Below are 22054 nucleotides of genomic sequence, written 5' to 3'. Positions count from 1 at the left end.
CCCATTTTCCTCCTCCTCTACCTTTTTTGGACCAGACCTGTGGCTTAAATTCAGGGCCTGTCCCTGAGTTCTTTTGCTCAATGCTAGCACTCTACTACTTGAGCCACAGTTCCTCTTCTAGCTTTTTGGTGGTTAGTTGGAGATAAAAGTCTCACAGACTTCTCTTGCCCAGGCTAGTTTCAAACAACAATCCTTAGAACTCAGGCTCTTGAGTAGCTACCATTATAGGTGTGAGCACTGGTGAGTGCCCAGCTACACTGGTTATTCCTGAGATTAGGTCTTGCTTCCTGCTTAGGCATGTGCCTGGACTGTGATTACTCCTATTTTTCATTTCCTGTTGTAGTTGGGAGATGTATGCACCAGCATAGTCTTGTAGACTCTTCTGAGCTGGCCTGGAACTGTGATCCTCCTGATCTCAGCTTCCAGCCACAAGACAGAAGAGTTTAGCAGAGGCTGAGGAATAGCTAATGTCCAGCTGCTGGGACCAGAGGAGTGAGGCTCAGGCCTGGGTGATTCCTCTCTCCCACTATCCTGCTGGCCCCCCACCCCCCACCCCACCATGTTGCAGCAGTTTTCTGCAGGCCACTGCAGAGACAAGTCTCACTGTGTTCTTATTTTGGCCTAGAACTTTATGAATGATACAATTGGTCTACCACTGAACTGTCCCAATACAGTAGCTACTAACCAATGTAATTTTCAAATACTTGAGATGTGGCTAGCTGGTGAGACTAGAAAACAAGTCTTAAAATGTTAAAGTTTAGTTATATGTGGCTTAACTTCCTCTCTACTGGACTATATGATTTCTGCTAATTTCCAGCTCAGCCCTTCCCCGACCCACACAGAACCCCAAGGGAAGACGCAGGCAGCAGCAGGCCCGGGCCTGGTGCTGAGAGGGGGTATAGACAGGGCGGGGCAGGGCCACATCCTGCTCATAAGACACCAAGGGAGCGCGACAGGAGGGGCCAGCCTGTGGCAGCCCCATCCCCGCCGCAGTGGCCATCACAATGACATTCAGGCCAGTCACAATGCTACAGGCAGTGGGAGGCAGAAAGGCTGAACAGCACGGGGGCGGTTTACTCCAGCGGCAGGTCTCTTTGTCTGCAGACCTACTTACAGCAACTCCAGCGTCAGTGGACCCCGTTTCCTGGGGAATGGCAAGGCACCCAGCAGCTGAGTGGCCTCAAGCTGGAGAACTTTAGGAAGAAGCAGGACAGGTGTGGGGCTCAGGGAGGCTTCCTAGCCCCAACACCTCGGGGCTACAGGGCCCAGATGTCCAACTGCAGGGAGCAGGGATTCTCTGTCAACACCGAACTGCTGCTGCTCTTCTTCCTGGCGATTTGGTTCTATTTCTTCTACTTTCAGGATTAATTCTGACAGAGGCTGGAGGCAACAGCAGCTGGCATGGCCCAGCTCCTGAGAGGACAGGGAGTGGCTGGGGCTAAAGTCTTGGCCTCACCGTGCGACTGACCAGGCTTCATCTTTGCACCTGGAGGATGGAGAGCTGGAGACCAGAGCCAGCTGGGCGCCTTGGCCTCATCAAGCCATCTTGCCTGCTCTCCAAGGGTTTCAAATGGGATGTGTACTTTGTGCTTGTGCCTCTACTGAGCAAAAGACATCAGAAGGGAGAGACATCCTGCAGACCTCATGGTCAGGAGAGCGGGAGGATCTGTGGAAGGCAGCAGCACAGAGAGGCTGTGGGTCCCAAGTCATGTGTCAACGGAGTTGAACTCTTGTGTTTACTGGGAAGCTGTTTTGTGCCTGGCCCTGGGTTAGGATGAAAAATAAACTGCCCTTGGGACAACTGGCAACAGGAGAAATTGCATTTTCATTTTCGTTTTTGTTTTTTGGGTCTGGTCGTGGGGCCTGAACTCTGGGTCTGGGCGCTGTCCCTCAGCTCTTCAGCTCAAGGCTAGCGCTCTACCACAGTGCCACTTCCGGCTTTCTTTTTGGTTATGTGGTGCTGAGGAATCGAACCCAGGGCCTCATGCATGCAAGGCAAGCACTCTACCACTGAGCCACCTTCCCAGCCCTACATTTTCATTTTCTAGGGAAGAGAAATGAAGGCTAGTGGTGCTCCATTGGGTGTGGTACGTTTCTGGTGAGAGTGGGTGAAGAGCACACGCTTTGGGGAAATGTAAGGTCGCGAGGACCCGGGTCCTGTGTGCTCCAAGGGGCTGCCGGACCTGAGCTTCCTCTTGTTGGGCTGCTGTCATTAGACAGGTAGCTCCCCAAGCCCACAGGGAGTAAGCAGCACCACTACCCAATGCCAGCCCTCAGCCCTGAGGACATGGGGTACTGGTAAAAAAGCAGACTGGTCTTGAGACCATGACAGGTGGAGGGTTGGATCCCCACAGTCACACACACAGGAAAAGGCAGGCATGGAAGGTGGTAGCAGACTATCCAGACATTCCACGCTGAAAGGCAAAGATGTACAGGGCCTCCCACCAGTCTTAGCAGTGGCAAGGTAAGCGCAGTGTGACAAGGGGACACAGCCACCTCTGCACAGCCACTTGTGTGAACACGTCCCAGGAACCCCAAGATACACAACCCTGTGTCTATCAATCCTGGGATCTGGACTGGAGCTATGGGTGGTTTGAAGGGACAAGGACCTGCCCCCAGAGACTGATGACCAGCTGTTCTTCTGTTCTTCCCCACCAAGCTTGGAAGGGAACAGGGATGGTGTAGTGTATTTTCTCACTGACATTTTCCCCATGAACAGGATCTTTATGACAAGGTAAACTGTTGTAGGAATACTTATTTTCTCTTTGGGACTCCAGAAAGCTAAATTTTGAATGAAGTCTCTAAAAAGTTGTGTGTGTGTGCGTGTGTGCGTGTGTGTGTTTCTGAAAAGAACTTGCGCTGTGGCTTCAGCAGTTGCAGAAAGAGCTGACGCATGCAGGCAGTTGGCCAGAGAGAGGCCACTCATCTCCCTACCAGCAGTGCCCACAGCAGATCCATGCCTGCAGTTCTCAGGTCCCGCCCTGAGATGCTCCTGTCCTTTTACACAACTGGTACGCAAAACAGCCTGGTGGGTTGTAGTGACTGCTCACAGTTGCCCTGCGACAGCCACTTGTGTGGATGCAGGTGAGGACAGGAGTATGAGAACAAACAGGCACTCTATCCAGCGGACGCTCACGGTGGATGTCAACCATTACTTTATTAAGGCTCTGATGATATCTGCTATCTGCCGGTGGTGATGGTGGTGGTGGTGGTAGTTGGGGAAGCTGGGTCATGTGCTCCACAACTCCCACTGTGGTCCACTTCTGGGTGACTGTGAGGCAGAGGATCTCTGTGAGATCTCGAGCCATAGTCCACTGTGCTCTACTCACAAGGCTAGAAGAAGGTGTGTGCAGATAGCTTAGGGGCCCTCAGCAGGAGATCCCTGGGGCCCGGCTCTGGCTGGGGAAAGGCAGGGAGGTCCTAGGAGGTTAGGACACCCCCCTCGACTATGCCCAGCTTATGGCTTTTTTATCCTGTTGCCACCTGAGCCAGGAGTGGAGTGCTCCCCACTTAGTGACCATGCTGTACAGTGAGGTGCGACAGTCCCAGGAAAGAGGCCACTATGTGCTTGTACCAGCCAGGTCACAGGCGCACTGAGCCCTGCTCCTGACTCCCCTCGGCTCCTCCTAGCAACAGGGCTCCTCAGGTTGAGGATGATCACTCAGAAGTGGACTCGCTGCACATCCTGGCTGGCGACTGGCTGCTGACAGGTCGTGCACATGATGGGCAGAGAGCGCTGCTGCTCACCCAGGCAGGGCCGGCAGAGGAGGTGGCCACAGGGTAGCTGGTACACAGGCTCCTTTTTGAAGTAGGGAGAAAATACTCTTTTGCAGGAGGCACATTCAGGACCAACATCGCCCCTGGACTGCTCTGGTGAATCAAGAGAATGGCCAGGTTAGGGATGGCTGCTCCTCAGTCCAGGCTCCACAGCAGTCTGGCTTTGTCCCTCCCCCGCCCATCCTAGCTGAGCTGAGCTGGCAGGACTGGACCTAGGGAGACTCTTCTCTGCCACTGTTGACCAAGTCTTGGTGCTATTCCTATGACTGCTGGAGAAGAGCTGGGTCTGAGGGCAGCTGGGCAGTAGTAAGATAAGGCTTTTCCACATCTCTCAGCAAGGTTCTTTCCTGCCAAAGCTGAAGCACAGCACAGCACAGCTCAGCGTGATACCATAAACCAGCAAAGGGAAAAGCACAAAGGTTCCTTACACCGGGACCAGGGAAGGACAGAGCACAGGGAAATTACCAGGGGGCAGGCTCCTGTCTATCTGTAGCCCCTTCCTAGCCCCTCAGTCTTCCTGGGCTCCGCAGCCTCTTGGGCAGCTCCTCCCTTGCACAACTCTCAAAGGGCCTCCTGAGCGAGGAGAGCACTCCCTAACCCCCACCAGCCTCACCTGGGACTCTTCCTCCCCTGGGCCCTTGCCTTCTTCCCTTATCTAGGGAGTCCAACTCTTCATTCCCAGTTGATGGTAACTGCTCTACAAATCCAGGCTGCTCAATGTGTCCCTTCCTCCCTGGCTTACTCCTGCATTTTTATCCTCACCATCTTTCCTTGAAACTGTGACCCTCTGTCTCACCAGCACAACCTGATCCTACACTTCATACAAACTGGGGCACTCCTCGAGCCCCTGCATGGCCTACCCAGCCTCCCGGCCTTTGCATCCACGCTTGTCCTTTAGAGTCCAGTCATTTCAAATCTCTTCTGTACACTTGGAGGCTGTTGGTCTTCAGATTGTGCCTATAGTGTCCTGTAGCTCAGATCACACAGCCTCTCGGCATACTAGAGAGGCTTGTGACCCTTTTCCTGTGCTCTTGAGCTCTCAGCTCTTCTCATGCTACCAGTTACATGACTGTGCCTTAGGAACCTCTTAAGGGTGAGGACATATGAGATTCTTTCTCTGTTCTCAGGGCCTAGCAAAACACCTCACAGCAGAGCTCAGTCAGCATGTGATACATAGGTCTGACATCTACACAAAGAGTATGCCTACCAAGACATGAAGTTTGGCTTGGAAAAGCAGCTGCAATGTGATACAGAGTGCTGCCCTGCCTCAACATCCCTGAGGCTACAGGTGAAAAAGTGCCTGGCCTTGGCAATTTCCCTTTAGCCAAACATGAAGCAACCTTAAAGAAATGGGTGTCTTTCACATGCACTTTAGCCAAGAATCACATAAATCAGCAGGGCACCAGTATAATACCTATTATCCTAGCTGCTCAGGAAACTGAGATCTGAGAATCATGGTTTGCGGCCAACCTGTGAATCTTATCTCCAATTAACCAGCAAAACAGCTAGAAGTGAAGGTATGGCTCAGTGGTAGAGCACCAGCCTTGAGTGAAAAAGCTAAAGGAGATTGCCCTGGCCCTAAGCTCAGTAAAGTTGGAAAGAAAGAAAGAAAGAAAGAAAGAAAGAAAGAAAGAAAGAAAGAAAGAAAGAAAGAAAGAAAGAAAGAAAGAAAGAAAGAAAGAAAGAAAGAAAGAAAGAAAGAAAGAAAGGAAGAAAGGAAGGAAGGAAGGGAAAGAAAGAAAGAAAAGAAAGAAAGAAGGAAAGAAAGAAAGAAAGAAAGAAAGAAAGAAAGAAAAAAGAAAGAAAGAAAGAAGAAAGAAAGAAAGGAAGGGAAAGAAAGAAAGAAAGAAAAGAAAGAGAAAGAAAAGAAAGAAAGAAAGAAAGAGAAGGACAGAGAGAAAGAAAGAGAGGGAGGGAAAGAGGGAGGAAGGGAGGGGGAGGGAGGGAGGGAGGGAGGGAGGGAGGGAGAGGGAAGGAGGGAGAAAGAAAAAGAAAGGAAAAGAAAGAGAAAAAGAAAAAAAGAAAGAAAGAGAGAGAAAGGAAGGGAGGGAGGGAGGGAGAGGGAGGGAGGGAGGAAGAAAAAGAAAGGAAAAGAAAGAGAGAAAGAAAGAAAGAAAGTAAAAGGAAGGAAGGAAGGAAGGAAGGAAGAAAGGAAGGAAGGAAGGAAGGAAAGGAAGAAAGAGCGAGCTGGGTGCCAGTGGCTCACACCTGTAATCCTAACTACTCAGGAGGCTGAGATCTGAGGATTGTGGTTCAAAGCAGCCCAGGCAGGAAAGTCTGTGAGACTCTTATCACCAATAAACCACCGGAAGTGGTGCTGTGGCTCAAGCGGTGTAGAGCTCGCCTTGAGCTGAAGAGTGCAGGGACAGGGCCCAAGCCCAGAGTTCAAGCCCCACGACCGACCAAAAAAGAAAGAGAGAGAGAGAAAGAGAGAGAGGGAGGGAGGGAGGGAGGGAGGGAGAAAGAAAGAAAAGAAAAGAGCAGGGTGCCGGTGGCTCACGCCTGTAATCCTAGCTACTCAGGAGGCTGAGATCTGAGGATCGAGGTTCAAAGCCAGCCCGGGCAGGAAAGTCCGTGACTCTTATCTCCAATAAACCACTAGAAAACTGGAAGTGTGTTTGTAGCTCAGGTGGTAGAGCACTAGCCTTGAGCTGAAGAGCACAGGGACAGCACTCAGGCCCAGAGTTCAAGCCCCATGACTGACAAAAAAAAAAAAAAGAAAGAAAAGAAAGAAGGAAGGAAAGAAAGAAAGCCGGGCATTGGTGGCTCATGCCTGTAATCCTAGCTATTCAGGAGGCTGAGATCTGAGGATCAAGGTTCAAAGCCTGCCCAAGTCCCCTGAGACTTTTTTTTTTTGTCGGTTGCGGGGCTTGAACTCTGGGCCTGAGTGCTGTCCCTCAGCTCTTCAGCTCAAGGCTAGCTCTCTACCACTTGAGCTATAGCACCACTTCCAGTTTTCTGGAGGTTTATTGGAGATAAGAGTTTCATGGACTTTAAGAGTTTCATGGACTTTCCTGCCAGGGCTGGCTTTGAACCACGATCCTCAGATCTCAGCCTCTGTAGTAGCTAGGAAGCCACCTGCGCCCAGCCCTTGAGACTCTTATCTCCAATTAATCACCAGAAAACCAGAAGTGGTGCAGTGGCTCAAGAGGTAGAGCACGTGCCTTGAGTTGAAGAGCTGAGGGGCAATGCCCAGGTCCAGACCGACAAAACAAAAACAAAACAAAAAACCCACACCTGAGGGTGCTGGTGGCTCATGACAATAATCCCAGCTACTCAGAAGACTGAGATCTGAAGATCACAGTTTGAAGCAAGCCAGAACAAAATAATCCAAGAGACCCTTATCTCTAATTAACCAGCAAACAAACCTGAACTGGAGGCATAGACTGAGTGATAAGAGTACCCTCCATGAGCTGAGGCCCAGAAATCAAACCTGAGTACCGACACAAAAACAACAAAACGTACCTGTATCACAGAAAATTAAAGGCCCTAATTCTCTCTAGCACAAACCAGGTAGAAAACAAAGGCCATTGGGGGGGGGGGGGCACACTCGGGGAGACACAGGGTGTGACCAGTGAGTGACAGTGTGATCTCAGATGAAACTGAGAGAAGACAGACTATACATAGAGCATGCAGGACCTCAGAGTTACAAAGAGGTCAGATTCTACTCTAAGTTCAATGGCATGCTATGGGAGGATCCAAAGAAATGGATGGTGGCTGTGGGGAGCAGTAGGAGCTACTGCAAGGACTAGAGGAGAGAGAACAGGAGCTGGCAGCAGGCTGGCAGCCCAGGGAATCACAGCAGAGACTAACCTGAGATGTACTATAGAGGAGCATGAAGCAGACTCATTGGAATTGTCAGAAACCGGGGAAGACTTCCATGTCAAAGGCTCACATAGGTGGAAAAAAGTTCTTTTTTTGTTTGTTTGTTTTGGTCAGTTGTGGGGCCTGAACTCTGGGCCTGGGCACTGTCCCTCAGCTTTTCAGCTCAAGGCTAGCACTCTACCACTTGAGCCACAGCACCACTTCTGGCTTTTTTCTGCTTATGTGGTGCTGAGGAATCGAACCCAGGGCCTCATGCATGCGAGGCAAGCACTCTACCACGGAGCCAACTTCCCAGCCCCCGAAAAAATAGTTCTTTACAAAAGTGAAGGAGGGCAAAAGAAAGCCTTGGAGGGAAGACAGGACAACTCAATTAGAGTGATTAATCATGATACCTGTGAGAAGAGAAGAAGCTAGGAAGTAGCTGTCATGAACAAGGGTCTAAGCTCCAAAGAGAAGCAGAAGCTACAGGGGCAGTATTAGACAAATGAACTTTCACTAGTCTGACAGAATACAGAGAGAAGAGGGTCCAGGGCCAGAGTGTGGTAGAGAGAGAAGTTGGCAATGGAAAGTGAAGGGACATGGGCACCAGTAGCTCAGTGAGGCCTGTAATCCTCGCTACTCAGGAGGCTAAGAATTTAGGATTGCAGTTCAAAGTCAGGCCAGGCAGGAAAGTCCATGAGACTCACCAATTCCAATTAATCACACAAAAAGCCAGAAGTGGTGCTGTAGCTCAAGCACTAGTCTTGAGACAAAAGGAGCTTAGTTAGGGACAGTACCCAGGCCCAGAGTTCAAGGCCCAGGACTGGCCAAAAAAAAAAAAAAGGTGGCTGGGAAGGTGGCTGAGTGGTAGAGTACTTGTCTCACAAGCATGAGGCTCTGGGTTTGATTCCTCAGTACCACATAAGCAGAAAAAGCCGGAATTGGTGCTGTGACTCAAGTGGTAGAGCACCAGCCTTGAGCTGAAGAACTGAGGGACAGCGCCCAGACCCAGAGTTCAGGCCCACAACCGACAAAAAAAAAAAAAAAAAACAAGTGAAGGGAAACCACTGAAGATAGGGAAGTCATGTCATCTGAAGGCCAAAATAAAAAGTGACACTAGTCTGCTACATCACAAGATGCTAGGGGGCAAGCTGCCAGTCACGATTTTTGGGGGGGAAAGGGCAGTACCAGGGTTTGAACTCAGGACTCTGTGCTTGCTTAGCTTGCTTAGCTACCACTTACCCACTTACCCATGCCTCTAGCTCTGTTTTCCTACTGGTTATTTTCAAGATAAGAGTCTCACAGACTTTCTTACTCAGGATGGCTTCAAATATCAATCCTCAGATCTCAGCTTCCTGAGTATCTGGGAAGCCCTCAGCATCCAGCTAACTGATCACTTTGACAGGCAAGTTCTTAGTAACAGTTAAAGTAGAAACAATCAGAATGGGCAGAAGTAAGACAGGGAGATGGTCTAGAATCCAGACCACACTAGAAGGCACAGGTTTGCATCAGCAGGAGTTATCAAGTACTTGAAGTTTCAGCTTATACAGCACCCCAGCATTCCAGTTAGGTCTTCTCATTTGTATCTGAACAAATTCTAATATTCCATTACCCTTCTATGTTGATGGGAGATGTTGGATGGGAGACAAACTAGATTAGGAAAACAAAGAGAAAGGTGCTAGACACAGTGGTATATGCCTGTAATCCTAGCTACTCAGGAGGCGAAGACAGGAGGATCATGGTTTAAGGCCTGCTTGGGCAAAAGCAAAAAACCCCTAAACTAAAAGCAAAAGGACTGGCTCAAGTGGTAATGCACTTGTCTACGCATGTTCAAGACTCTGAGTTTCTGAGTTCAAATACCAATACTACCCATCCTGCCACTGTAAAAAAGAAAAAAAAATCCTCAGGAGAGAATAATAAACATTGGATCTTATGAAGAAAACTGGGCAGAGAGTAAGTAGACCAGAGTCCACAGAATAACAGGTCTGATTGTGAAGAGTCACCTGCCTAGGTAGCCCCGCCACTTCTCCCTGAAGAAGGAAAGAGAAAATTACAATGAAAGGGGAGCTGGTCATGCAGACACACAGAGCCCCAAGAGACCAGGCCCAGCATCCTGCACAGACAAACTATTCATCCTATGACCCCTGGCAGATGGCTGGCCCAGGTTACCCGAGATGGCGCCTGGCCTCCCAGAAGTGCTGTTCCCTCTTGTGCCCAGGTGCTGGAGCTGCCCCCGGGTCAGCCGGGTGGTGAAGGAGGGCATGGAGCCAAGGGTGGACATCAAGGCAATTTCCAAGCTTTGTGACAGCTTCTGCTCATGAGACACTGGACCTGTTAAGAGATATGTAGACCACAACATCCAGAGAGAAGTTTGGCAAGAGAAGCCACAAGTCTTCTGGGGACTACAAAATAGCCCTTCCAACTTCAGAAATAAAGAAGTGTAAAGAAATTCCTTCCTCTTTTCTCCCAGGGATATGGCACAGCCTTGGGAACCCCAATAGCTGGGCAGGAGGGGGCCACCTTGTGGCACTGCTAGAGAACTGCAGCTGCCTTTCTTTTTTCTTTTTCATGGAGTGGGGGGCTTTGCACACTCTGAGTAAGTACCGTCCAACTGAGCTAAATCCCCAGCCCCCAAATATGTCTTTCTATAAAGGCCTCCTGCTGTCTAAGGAAATGGGAAAAGCAATGGGCAGGCTCTGTACTTCTGCCCCCTGCCTCCATCTTTCCTCCCCAGCAGACAGTCTTCTATTTATGTATATCTTCCCTTCTGGAGTTCCCATCCCTGCAGAGCTGCTTGCCTGCCCACTGTAGGTGTTGTGTCCTTTCTCTGCGGGTAAGTAAAGCATGTAGACCAACCTTGGTTACTCACTCTGACCAGGTCATCACCATCTAGGTTAAGTGAGCAACAGAAAGCTAAGTTATGGCTGGGCAAGAAAGGGCTCAGGGGCCTGGGAAGGTGGCTCAGTGGTAGAGTGCTTGCCTTGCATACATGAGGCCCTGGGTTCGATTCCTCAGCACCACATAAGCAGAAAAGCTGGAAGTGGCGCTGTGGCTCAAGTGGTAGCTGAAGAGCTGAGGGACAGTGCCCAGGCCCAGAGTTCAGCCCCCACGACTGGCAAAGAAAGAAAGAAAGAAAGAAAGGAAAAGAAAAGAAAGAAAGGGCTGAGGACCTGTCTGGTGGCAGGTCCCAAAAAGGGAGTAGCATGTTTTATTATAGTTTGTATACATACAAAGACAACTTGGGGCCTTAAAAGAGAACGCTTAGTGTGGCCCTCTGTCACACCAAGCCTGTCAAGGCCAGTACCATGGAGCTAAGTATTTTTCTTCCCATCTGATCCTACTGTACTTAACATGCTTCCAGAGTTTCTGGGGGTCGTTCGTTAGCTAAAATTTATTCTCAAATCCAGACAAATAGCGATTATAATGCACAGTATGTGCATAACCTTCTAGAGAAAAATGGGAAATTAAAGAATGATACAATTTAAACTAATTTTCATTAGGAAAAAAAAAAAAACTGTTAAAGCCAGGCGCCGGTGGCCCATGCCTGTAATCCTAGCTACTCAGGAGGCTGAGATTTTAGGATCACAGTTCAAAGCCAGTCTAGGCAGGAAAGTCTGTGAGGCTCTTATCTCCAATTAATCACCGGAAAAACCAGAAGTGGCACTGTGGCTCAAGCCTTGAGCTGAAGAACTTAGGGACAGCACCCAGGCCCAGAGTTCAAGCCCCATGACTTGACAAACAACAACAACAAACTGTTAAGCTATCTCCCATAGTACTATAAACTGTTATCCAAGACAGTCTCTAAATATGTAAAGTACAGATTATTTTAATACTAAGAAATTGTTTCAGAGTATGGAAAATAAAAATTTCCAACTTTTTTTTTTTTTTTGCCAGTCATGCGGCCTGAACTCTGGGCCTGGATGCTATCCCTCAGCTCTTCAGCTCAAGACTAGCACTCTACCACTTGAGCCACAGTGCCACTTCCGGCTTTTTCTGCTTATGTGGTGCTAAGGAATCAAACCCAGGGCCTCATGCATGCAAGGCAAGCACTCTACCACTGAGCCACCTTCCAGCCCAACTTCTTTTTTATGAAGCAAAAAATTACAAAAAAGCCTGATCAAAGATGCCTTGCTTTTGTCTACCATCAGACAACAAACTGGGAAAATGCATTTTCAGCTCACATCAAAGATAAAGGGCTAGACTTCACAATATACAAAGAGTTCCTAGGAATAATAAAAAAGATCAACAACTAGGGGAAATTGGAGGAGGGGTTGGAGGCATGGCTCAGTTGGTAAAGTGCTACTAATGAGTAAAAGTGTCAGGTACTAAGTTAAAGTTTCAGTCTTGAATTGAAAAGAAAAAAGAAAAAGAAAAAGAAAAAAGATAAAATGGGATAAGAGGCCAGGGCTGGTGGCTCTCGCCTGTAATCCTAGTTACTCAGGAGGCTGAGATATGAGGACTGAGGTTCAAAGCCAGCCTGGGCAGGAAAGTCCTTGAGACTCTTTTTTTTGGGGGGGGGGGGGGCGGGGTCCAGTCATGGGGCCTGAACTCTGGGCCTGGGCGCTGTCCCTCAGCTCTTCAGCTCAAGGCTAACGCTCTACCACTTGAGCCACACTGCCACTTCCAGTTTTTTTCTTTTTGCTTATGTGGTGCTGAGGAATCGAACCCAGGGCCTCATGCATGCAAGGCGAGCGCTCTACCACTGAGCCACCTTCCCAGCTCCCATGAGACTCTTATCTCCAATAAACCACTAGAAAACTGGAAGTGTCACTGTGACTCAAGCGGAAGAGCGCTCGCCTTGAGCTGAAGAGTGCAGGGACAGCACCCAGGCCCAGAGTTCCAGCCCCACAGCTGACAAAAAAAAAAAAAATTGGGATAGGAGACTAAGTGAAGTGGTACATATTAGTAATCTCAGTACTCAGGAGTCTAAGACAGGAGGACAGAGAAGAGGATGGAGAGTTTGAGGCCAGTGTAGGCTATACTTGCAAGATCCTACTGCAAAACAAATAAATACCCATCAGAAAATAGCTCACAGTAAAGGAAGCATAGGCTGTTTTTTTTTTTTTAATTTTAATTTTATTTTTTTTGGGAGGAGTCCTGTCGTGGGGCCTGAACTCTGGGCCTGGGCACTGTCCCTCAGCTCTTCACCTCAAGGCTAGCGCTCTACCACTTGAGCTACAGCGCCACTTCGGGCTTTTTTCTTTTTGCTTATGTGGTGCTGAGGAATCGAACCCAGGGCCTCATGCATGCAAGGCAAGCGCTCTACCACTAAGCCACCTTCCCAGCCGTTTTTTTTTTTTTTTAAATCATGTGAGGAATGCTCAAGGCTCATTAATAAGAGGTTTGAAATTAAAGCAATACAAGACACTGTTTAACCTATGAATTAACAGTGTGAACAGTTTGCCAATACTGTTAGTAGAGCCATGAGAAATGTCACATCACTGGTGATCGCCAAAGGGCAATTCACCAACATGTGTCTGACTTACAGAATCTATCCTTTGACTCAGAAATTCCAAATGTAGGATCATGTCCTACAGAGACATCTGCAGAGATGGAAAATTGTATTTGTACAAAGTTAATTCTGTGTAGCACTATTTTTAATATCCCCCAAATGAGAAACAACTTAACTGCCCATCAAAAGGAGGAAAGAGGACTGGTTGTTTCATTTTGTGTGTACAAATTTTTTTTCACTTTTTAAAACTATATTAATATATTGCTTATTTTTATGAAGTTAGTGTTAAGGTTTAGTTAAAATAGAATAGTGATAAAGTAGTATAAAGACTTCTTTTGTGAAATCACCTTTAAAACTCTTACCTAATCTTAGATTCCAAAAATTCCTCTTGCTTCAATTTTGTAGTTGAAAGATATTACCAATTTTCTCTATTCTCTGTTTTAATCAGTATTTGCCCTAAGTCATTCACTGCCTTGAAGAGAATATCCTAATCAAGGCATTAGACTTTCTGTTCAGGCTGTCCTCAGTTGAAAAGACATTTTTAATTTATAGTTCCTTGTTTTTCTTTGCTCCTCCTGTCTTTTACTAGATTTAATATATTCCTTGTCAGTCTTATTTGGAACACATGAAAACCACGATAGACTTTTGTGCAGGGCTTCAGGATATGAACATGAACATGGGGTTCAGCAACGGCTCCTAAACTGAGTTCAATAAGCACATGAAGTTGGGCAGGGTAAGTGGGGAGAAAAGTCAAGCTTAAGCAAAGCTACTAAACATGTTCAGCTTCAGAGGTCCTAATGGCAAAGCACTAGGGAGGAGGCAGGAAGCCAGAAGGCCTAAATCTGATACTCAGGAACACTGCAGTCTGCTGCTTTGGGATAGCTTTTCTTTCCAACTTGGAATCTTCCCACTTTTCTGGGTGCTATGGCACCTCATGGGGAGGTGAGGCACCTCTGCCAGTGCTCCTCTGTGAAGGTCAAAAGATACCCTGGAGGAGTCCCCTGATACCTGAGGAGCCAAAAAGATGTCCTCAGAAAACAGTCTGCTCTAGGGACAAGTGTCTCTCCTCTCAGGTGTGACCAAGGAGACTAGAGCCAGAAAAAAGTGTAGACCTAGCCATGCCACAAAAAGGGAGCCTGAGGCAGGCGAGCCTGCCAGTGTGACTAACACTAGATGAACGGGGGAAAAATGCAGATGGAGCCAAGGCATAAAAACATACAGCTCCTCCAAGGCCTCCAAACATTTTGAGAACTGAAGACAAAGACAAAGCATCTAACAGACTGAGAAAGAAGCATGGGAAGTAGCCTGACAATTAAGCTACAAAGCATATAGCTAAGGAGGATCATCTAGTGTCTGCAAGCCATGGACACAGGACAGGGAGTTACCTGTTGAACAGTCCATGTACGTCAGGCCAAGCTCACTGATGGCTTTCATCTTCTTGGTAGTGTGTTCTGAGGTAGTGGGTGAGACCAGAGGGTATATGCTGGAGAAACAGGAAGCATTTGTACCAAGGCTGCTATTCGAGGCCTGTCCAGCTTCCTCTAGCTTCCTTTTCCGAGAAGACAGGGCAATGATAGAAGGGGTCACTGCTGATGCAGTCTGTGCTCTCCCAAGTAGATGGCAGCCAGGGATAGAGTGCTGGAGCAGGAAATGATCAATGCGGGCTTTCAAGGAAGTGTGGGGCAGGGGCTGGGAGTGTGGAGTAAAGGCTACACCTGTGAAAGGGTCGCTGGGCACCCGGCCCCACGCAGCTTCACTACGGTTGCACTTCTCCAGGGTGTTCTGGTCGATGACCTTGCCAGAGGGCAGCAGCATGGGGCAAGTCATGATCTCGAGGGTGATGGGATCCAGAAACTCCTCAGGCACATCCTGAATCTCCTTAGCCAGCCCCTGGAGGCCCAAGGGGGCCTGTGGGTGCTCAGACTGGCCCCCAGGGGCACAATCACTCTCCATGGGCAAGGATGGAGTCTGAAAAGCTAAGACTTGAGGTAGGGTCTCTGAAGCCACTAACAGGACACTGTCTATCACATCCTGAGAGCAGGTCTTGGCTGGCTGACCCCACACCTCTAGCCGTTTGATGCAAGGAATGCCACTGCCTGTCACATGGGTGATGCAGATCCTGAGGTGGGCCACGTGACTAAGGGAAAGAGCCCCCTTATTCCACAGCTCCTGGGCTACAACAGCAGGAGAGGGCAGTGTGACTTCCACTGGGCTAAAAGGTGGCCTGGCCTTGAAGCCCCTGTGGCTGAACACTACTTGGTTCTGGTTTCTCAGTAAGACTTTGCCTACCAAGGTGAATGCTTCCTTGTCTGGGACAGATGGCTCAGATAGGCCCAGGGCCTGGCACTCAGATGAACTCCAAGAGGCTCTGCTGGATAAGGCAGATGTGTACATTTCCAGGCCAGTGGCATTTTGGCCTCCCCCAGCTGTGAGGTCTATGTTAATCCTACAGATTTCCACATTAAAAGGAAAGGAAACTGTCACATAGACTGGTGGCTTAATGAAATACTCGGTCCTAAAACCATGGCTTCTTTTTGTGAGGTCTTCAGAGATGAGATTTTCAACTTCATAGCCATCAGCTGAGATCTAGATTTAATGACATATAGGACATACGCTGATCCAAATGAAAACAACTGATTTTCAACTTCATAGCCATCAGCTGAGATCTAGATTTAATGACATATAGGACATACGCTGATCCAAATGAAAACAACTGATTTTCAAGAATTAAGGCGCTGTGCTGTCATCGGTCTTTAATGTCACTTTTTATTTTTCTTTCTTTTTTTCTTTTTCCAGAACTGTGGCTCAAATGTAGGGCCTCACACTCTTGTTTAGCTTTTTCACTCATGGCTGGCCCTCTACTACAATGCCTCTACAATGGCTTTTTGATAATTTACTGAAAATGAGAGTCTCACAGACTTTTCTCTCTGTGCTGGTTTTGAACCATGATCCTCTGGATCTTAGCCCCCTGAGTGGCTAGGATTATAGGGTGAGCTAATGACACCAAGGTAGGAACTTTTCACTTCTAAAAAACAAACAAAACAAAGAAACTCCTTAAGGAAGTTTAGAGTTCCTTACTTTCAAATTTCCTCTACTGAACTGAACTGTCTACGTTTTTTTTGTAAAATACCCAAAATCACATCAAAAGCTCTAGGCAACTATGTCCCCAAGCTGGGTGTGGGGTGGGCATCTGTAATCCCAGCATTTAGGATGTGAAGACAGGAGGATACAAGTTAGGTTTTATACATTCTGCCTTATTTTTTAAAATTTTTATTTAAATTCAAATAAAAAATGGCAAGCCAAGCGTGGTGGCACATACCTGTAACACTAGCACATGGGAGGCTGAGGCAGGATGATACTAGTTTGAGGCTAGCCTGCACTACACAGTAAACCTTGTATCAAACAAAACAAAAAGCAAAACAAAGCCTCCACTACACAGTAAACCTTGTATCAAACAAAGCAAAAAGCAAAACAAAACAGAACCAAACGTTCTGTAATATATAGTGAGGAGTCTAAACTACAAATACAAACTATTGCTTCTAGCATTAGAAATTAGCAAAAGAGAGTGGAGGTGTGAAGGCTCACTCCTATAATACTAGCACTCAGGAGGTTGTGGCAGAAGGATCATGAATGGCTTTAAGACCAGAGTTAGACTCTGTCTCAAAACAAATAAACAAAGAAAAAGAAATTAGTAAAAGAATTAGGGGAAAGAGAGTATTACTACCTTTGCTATGACTTTGGGTAGCACTATGAGATCACCCAAGGAATTACACAGTGACAAGGACTGGCATGTAGTTGAGTGGCAAAGTGCTTGCTTAGCAAGTTCGATCCCCAGTACCAAAAATGAAAAGACCAAAAAAAAAAAAAAAATCCCAGCACAAAATGAGTTACAGATCTCCTTACATGGTGCTTTATACTTCTAGAAGTATGTTTGCTCCATGCTTACCTAAATATTATCTGGTAGAATCTAAAGGTGAAAGTACAGTAAGCTTAAATGAAGTTCCATATACATGAGAGAATATGGAGAAAATATATACTCAATACTGAAGTGTACATCTTCAGTTTACCTTGTTGCAGTGAATTCTTGGTCTGAATTGCGGAAGACAAAGATTTATTACCATCTTTGTGGCTGCAAGGATAGATTCCAAGCATCAGAAACAGCCTTAAACAAAAAATGAAACTTGGTATTAGACAAGTTAAAGCTCAGTTCTAGGCACCGGGCGCTGGTGGCTCACGCCTTGTAATCCTAGCTACTCAGGAGACTGAGATCTGAGGATCATGGTTCAAAGCCAGCCCGGGCAGGAAAGTTCATGAGACTCTTATCTACAATAAACCACTAAAAAAAAAGAAGTGGTGCTGTGGCTCAAGTGGTAGAGCGCTCGCCTTGAGCTGAAGAGCGCAGAGACAGCGCCCAAGCCCAGAGTTCAAGCCCCATGATCGACCAAAAAAAAAAGCTCAGTTCTAAACTTTTAGGAGTTAATTCTGTAAGAAAAAAAAAAAAGGAATCATAGAACAAAACCTGTAATACAATGTCTCGTAGTCCATCCTCTCTATGCATCCTAAACACAATGTTGGGGGATAACTAAACACTGCAGGTTGTGAAGGAGATTTCTATTGCAGACTTCTCATCCTGGCAAAGACTGCTAGTTTTCTGGCTGATGCTATACCAAAAACCTGGTGGAGGCAAGGTCTGCCAGTGCTGCCATAGGAGCTCCCTCCTGGACAGGGACAAAGGTGGCTAGGCTCAAAAACAAACAAGCAAAATCCTGAAAGCCTAGAATGGGAAAGGTCACAAAAAATAGTCACAGTGGTGCTAAGCACAGTGGGTTCACTGACGATTTTTATTGGGAGTGGAGGGATGAACTCAGAGCCTCCTTCTCTTGCTTGGCTTTTTGTTTGGCTCCCCCTGCCACGACTGATACTCTTAACACTTGAGCCACATCTCCACTTCCAGTTTTTTTGTCTCCCCAGGTTAGCTCTGACCTGTGATTCTCAGATCTCAGCCTCCTGAGTATATAGGATTAGAAATGTGAGCCATCATGCCTGGCCCAAATATTTTCTTATTAACACAAAACAATCAAGCCAGGTACTTGTGGCTCATATCAGTAATCCTAGCTATTTAGGAGCTGAGATCTGAGGGTCACAGTTGAAAGCCAGCCCAGGCAGGAAAACTCCATAAGATGCTCATCTCCAATCAACCACCAAAAAGCTAGAAGTGGAGCTGTAGCTTAAGTGGTAGAGCACTAGCCTTGAGAAAGGAAGAAAGAAAAAAAAAAAAGCTTCAGGGATAGTGCCCAGGCCAGAGTTCAAGCCCCAAGGTCCACACATGTGCACATGTCCACACACACACACACACACACACACACACACACACACACACACACACAAAGAGAGCAAGCGAGTGAGTGAGTAAGCGAGTGAGAGAGACAGAGAGAGAGAGAGCGAAGCCAGGAAATGGTGGCTCACACCTTTAATCCTAGTTACTAAGGAAGCTGAAATACCATTCAAAGCCAGACTACACAGAAAAGTCTGTCTAAATCCATCTCCAAAATAACTAGTAAAAAGCAGGGCTGGAAGTGTGACTTAAGTAGCAGGGAGGGAGGCAGCTGTGAGCAAGTAAGCTGAGGGGGTATAATGTTCTAACTTCAAACCTCAGCACTGCCAATAAAACAAAATAAAAGGAATCACTGAGAAGATTGTACTTTCGTTTTGTCGGTTGTGGGGCTTAAACTCTGGGCCTGGGCACTGTCCCTCAGCTCTTCTCAAGGCTAGTGCTCTACCACTTGAGCCACAGTGCCACTTCTGGTTTTCGGGTGGTTAATTGGAGATAAGAGTTCAAAGCCTGTGCTGGCTTTGAATCACAATTTTTAGATCTCAGCCTCGTGAGTAGCTAGGATTACAGCCACCATCAGGCTATACTGTTTTTTTTTAATCAAGTTATACTGAATGCAATTTAGAGCAATTAAAGAGCTATTATGACTCCTTTATGATAAAAACAAACACAGCATTTATTTTCTGTTTCTTCTTTGTCTATTCTTCGATAGTACTAGGGTTTTGTGTTTTTTGTTTTTGGGTTTTTGTTTTGTTTTTTTTTTTTGGTCAGTAATGGGGCTTGAACTCTGGGCCTGGGCATTGTCCCTAAGCTCTTCAGCTCAAGGTAGGCACTCTACCCCTGAGCCACAGCATCACTTCCAGTTTTCTGGTGGTTAATTGGAGATAGAGTCTCATGGACTTTCCTGCCTGGGCTGGTTTTGTACAGAGAGCCTCAGCTCTCAGCCTCCTAAGTAACTAGGATTATAGGTTTGAGTCACCGGTGCCCAGAAATACTAGGGTTTTAACTCAGGATCTCACACTTGCTAAGTTGGTAATCTACTACTTTAACTGTACCCCTGATGAAGCTGCTCTACCTTGCAGAGAGGTAGTCAACTCTAGTAATTATCTAGTAAAGTATATGAGCCTAGAACTGATCAGACTAGTTGTTCTCCACAGTACTTACCAAAATGTAATGTGAGGGAATATATCCAGAGCCTTCAGTCAATCCAATGTTAATTCTCTTCAGTCCAGCCCAAGTGGCAGCTCTATCCTTCTCCCAGGTAACCTTGGGGGCTGTTGCAGGGCATATCCAATACCACTATATCACAAATTTCTCAGCATGGATCCTCAACTGTAGCAAGAATAAATGCAACATATTAACAAAAATTAGGGGCTGGAAGTATACCTTACCTTCAGTGGTAAATTATTTGCCTATCAGCTGTGAAGATCTGGGTTCACTCCCCAATAGTGACAGTGACAAGAAAACAAATTCAGTAACCAATCCATGAAAACTTGAAGAACACCATGGTAATGGAACACACTAGCTGAGAACCATATTTGAATATCTAAAGCATATCCTTTGGGGGTAAATCTGATCAAAGATACAACAAGCTACATACTGGTGGCTCATGCCTTAATCCTAGCTACTCAAAAGGTTGAGACATTAAGGATCACAGTTCAAAGCTAGCATGGGGAAGAAGGTCTATGAAACTCTTTTTTTTGGGTCCGGTCGTGGGGCCTGAACTCTGGGCCTGGGCACTGTCCCTCAGCTCTTCAGCTCAAAGCTAGCACTCTACCACTTGAGCCACAGCGCCACTTCTGGCTTTTTTCTTTTTGCTTATGTGTGCTGAGGAATCGAACCCAGGGCCTTGAGCATGCAAGGCAAGTGCTCTACCACTGAGCCACCTTCCCAGCCCTCTATGAAACTCTTATCTTCAATTAACTACCAAAAATAGCTACGAGTGAAAGTGTGGCTCAAGTGGTAGAGAGCAAGCCTTGAGCACAAAAGCTCAAGGACATTGCCCATGCCCTGAGTTCAAACCCCAGAATCAGTACAAAAAAGAAAGAAAACCATAAATTTTTTTTGGGGGGGGTCCAGTCGTGGGGCCTGAACTCTGGGCCTGGGCACTGTCCCTCAGCTCTTCAGCTCACGGCTAGCACTCTACCACTTGAGCCACAGCGCCACTTCCGGCTTTTTTCTTTTTTGCTTATGTGGTGCTGAGGAATCGAACCCAGGGTCTCAGGCATGCAAGGCAAGCGCTCTACCACTGAGCCACCTTCCCAGCCCAGAAAACCATAAATTTAATAGAAGATATCCTTCCTGTGTAAGACATGGCTCTGTAAGGCTGGATGCTGTTTTGTTAGGCAGGCATAACTATCATTTTCTGTTCTACATGGATCCTTTCTTGGAGACCCAGGAAGAAATGTATCCTTCCATCTCAGTACTATAGTAATTGCTTTTCACAAACAAGTCAGTATTTACCATCTGATCAAAAGTCAAGTTCTTTTACTTTGGCTTCTATAAAACCAGAGTCAAATCTGTAACTTATCACTCAAATGTCTCTTGCCCTAAAATCTCTACTTATTTTTATGTCATATGTCAATGTCATACTTTGTTATGAATGAGTTTTGTTATGAGTCTTCTTAAAATCACTTTAGAACAGGATGGGGTATAAATCATCTCCTTTTGGTAAGTATTTACCTCAGCAGCAACCCTTATTATAATATTAAGGTAAACATTTTAAGTAGCATTATGTCATGAAGTTTTTGTTTCAGTTTTGTACAAATAAAGCATATATTTAATCTAGCATGAAATGTATGTTCCTATTGTTGGTCTTGATATTTAAAAGTATACTCAGATCTCAGGGAAGAATATAGAAGAGTAACATTTGAACTATGGATAATTGTGCTTGTGTTTGGCAGCACAGATTAAAACTGGGATAATATAGAGAAAATTGGTATAAACAACTAAGATACAATACTAAGCACAGCAACAACTCGGAAGAGGGACAGCTGCTACATCCTAAGGGTGCACTGGAGTATATATGCTTAACTACAGGATCCCAGAGAAGAGAAGAGGAAGAGTCCTAGATACAATCATGTAAAGAGGGATTGTAAGAGGCAAGATCAAGAAATACTTTTTTTTTTTTTTTTCAGGAAATACTATTTAGGGAGGAAGGTGGCTCAGTGGTAAAGTGCTTTCCTTACATCCATGAGGCCCTGGGTTCAATTCCTCAGCACCACATAAGCAGAAAAAGCTGGAAGTGGTGCTATGGCTCAAGTGGTAGAGCACTAGCCTTGAGCTGAAGAACTGAGGACAGTGCCCAGGTACTGTAGTTCAGGCCCCATGACTGACAAAAAACAAAACGTAAAACTCCCACTTAAATGGCTGCAGATTTTCTTTTGAGATGCAGTTTCACTGTTCCCAGTCTAGTCTCAAAGTCATAGGTTCAAGTGATCTTTCTACTTCAGTCTCTTGAGTAGATGAGACTATACATACAGCACCATACAGGGCTTGAATATATCACTGGGCTAGAGGAAACAGGAGTATGAGGAAGGCCTTGAATGTCATCTGAAGGGGCTTAAATGACCTCTGTTTGCTGAAACAATATTTCTCAAATCTACAGGTCAAGAATTTACAAACATTATTAACTGAGTTATAAACATTTGTTTGTTTCGATGTAAATTCTGGGGCTTGAACTCAGGATC

The 22054-nt window shown here is 46.4% G+C and overlaps 1 protein-coding gene across 4 annotated transcripts in view; it reads right to left on the bottom strand.

The window, feature by feature from the left end:
• Window positions 1-3138: 3138 nt before the first annotated feature.
• Ubox5 (U-box domain containing 5) overlaps window positions 3139-22054 on the bottom strand; it is a 42385-nt gene continuing 23469 nt past the window's right edge. For 2 of the 4 annotated variants that reach the window (XM_070006891.1, XM_070006892.1), the window contains exons 2-6: window positions 19530-19697; window positions 17101-17195; window positions 14419-15619; window positions 9751-9912; window positions 3139-3870 (exon numbers count right to left, since the gene is read on the bottom strand). In XM_070006891.1, coding sequence (XP_069862992.1) covers window positions 3662-3870; window positions 9751-9912; window positions 14419-15619; window positions 17101-17154 — 1626 coding nt within the window. In that variant the 5' untranslated portion in view covers window positions 17155-17195; window positions 19530-19697 and the 3' untranslated portion in view covers window positions 3139-3661. The remainder of the gene's footprint in view (window positions 3871-9750; window positions 9913-14418; window positions 15620-17100; window positions 17196-19529; window positions 19698-22054) is intronic. The other 2 variants (XM_070006894.1, XM_070006893.1) reach the window with 2 other exon arrangements.

Source organism: Dipodomys merriami, unplaced genomic scaffold (genome assembly GCF_024711535.1).
Source record: "Dipodomys merriami isolate MVZ:Mamm:240054 unplaced genomic scaffold, mDipMer1.0.p SCAF_7, whole genome shotgun sequence".
NCBI classification, from domain to species: Eukaryota; Metazoa; Chordata; class Mammalia; order Rodentia; family Heteromyidae; genus Dipodomys; species Dipodomys merriami.
Note: the sequence above shows the minus strand (reverse complement) of the source record. Positions and strands in the feature narration are given on the sequence as shown.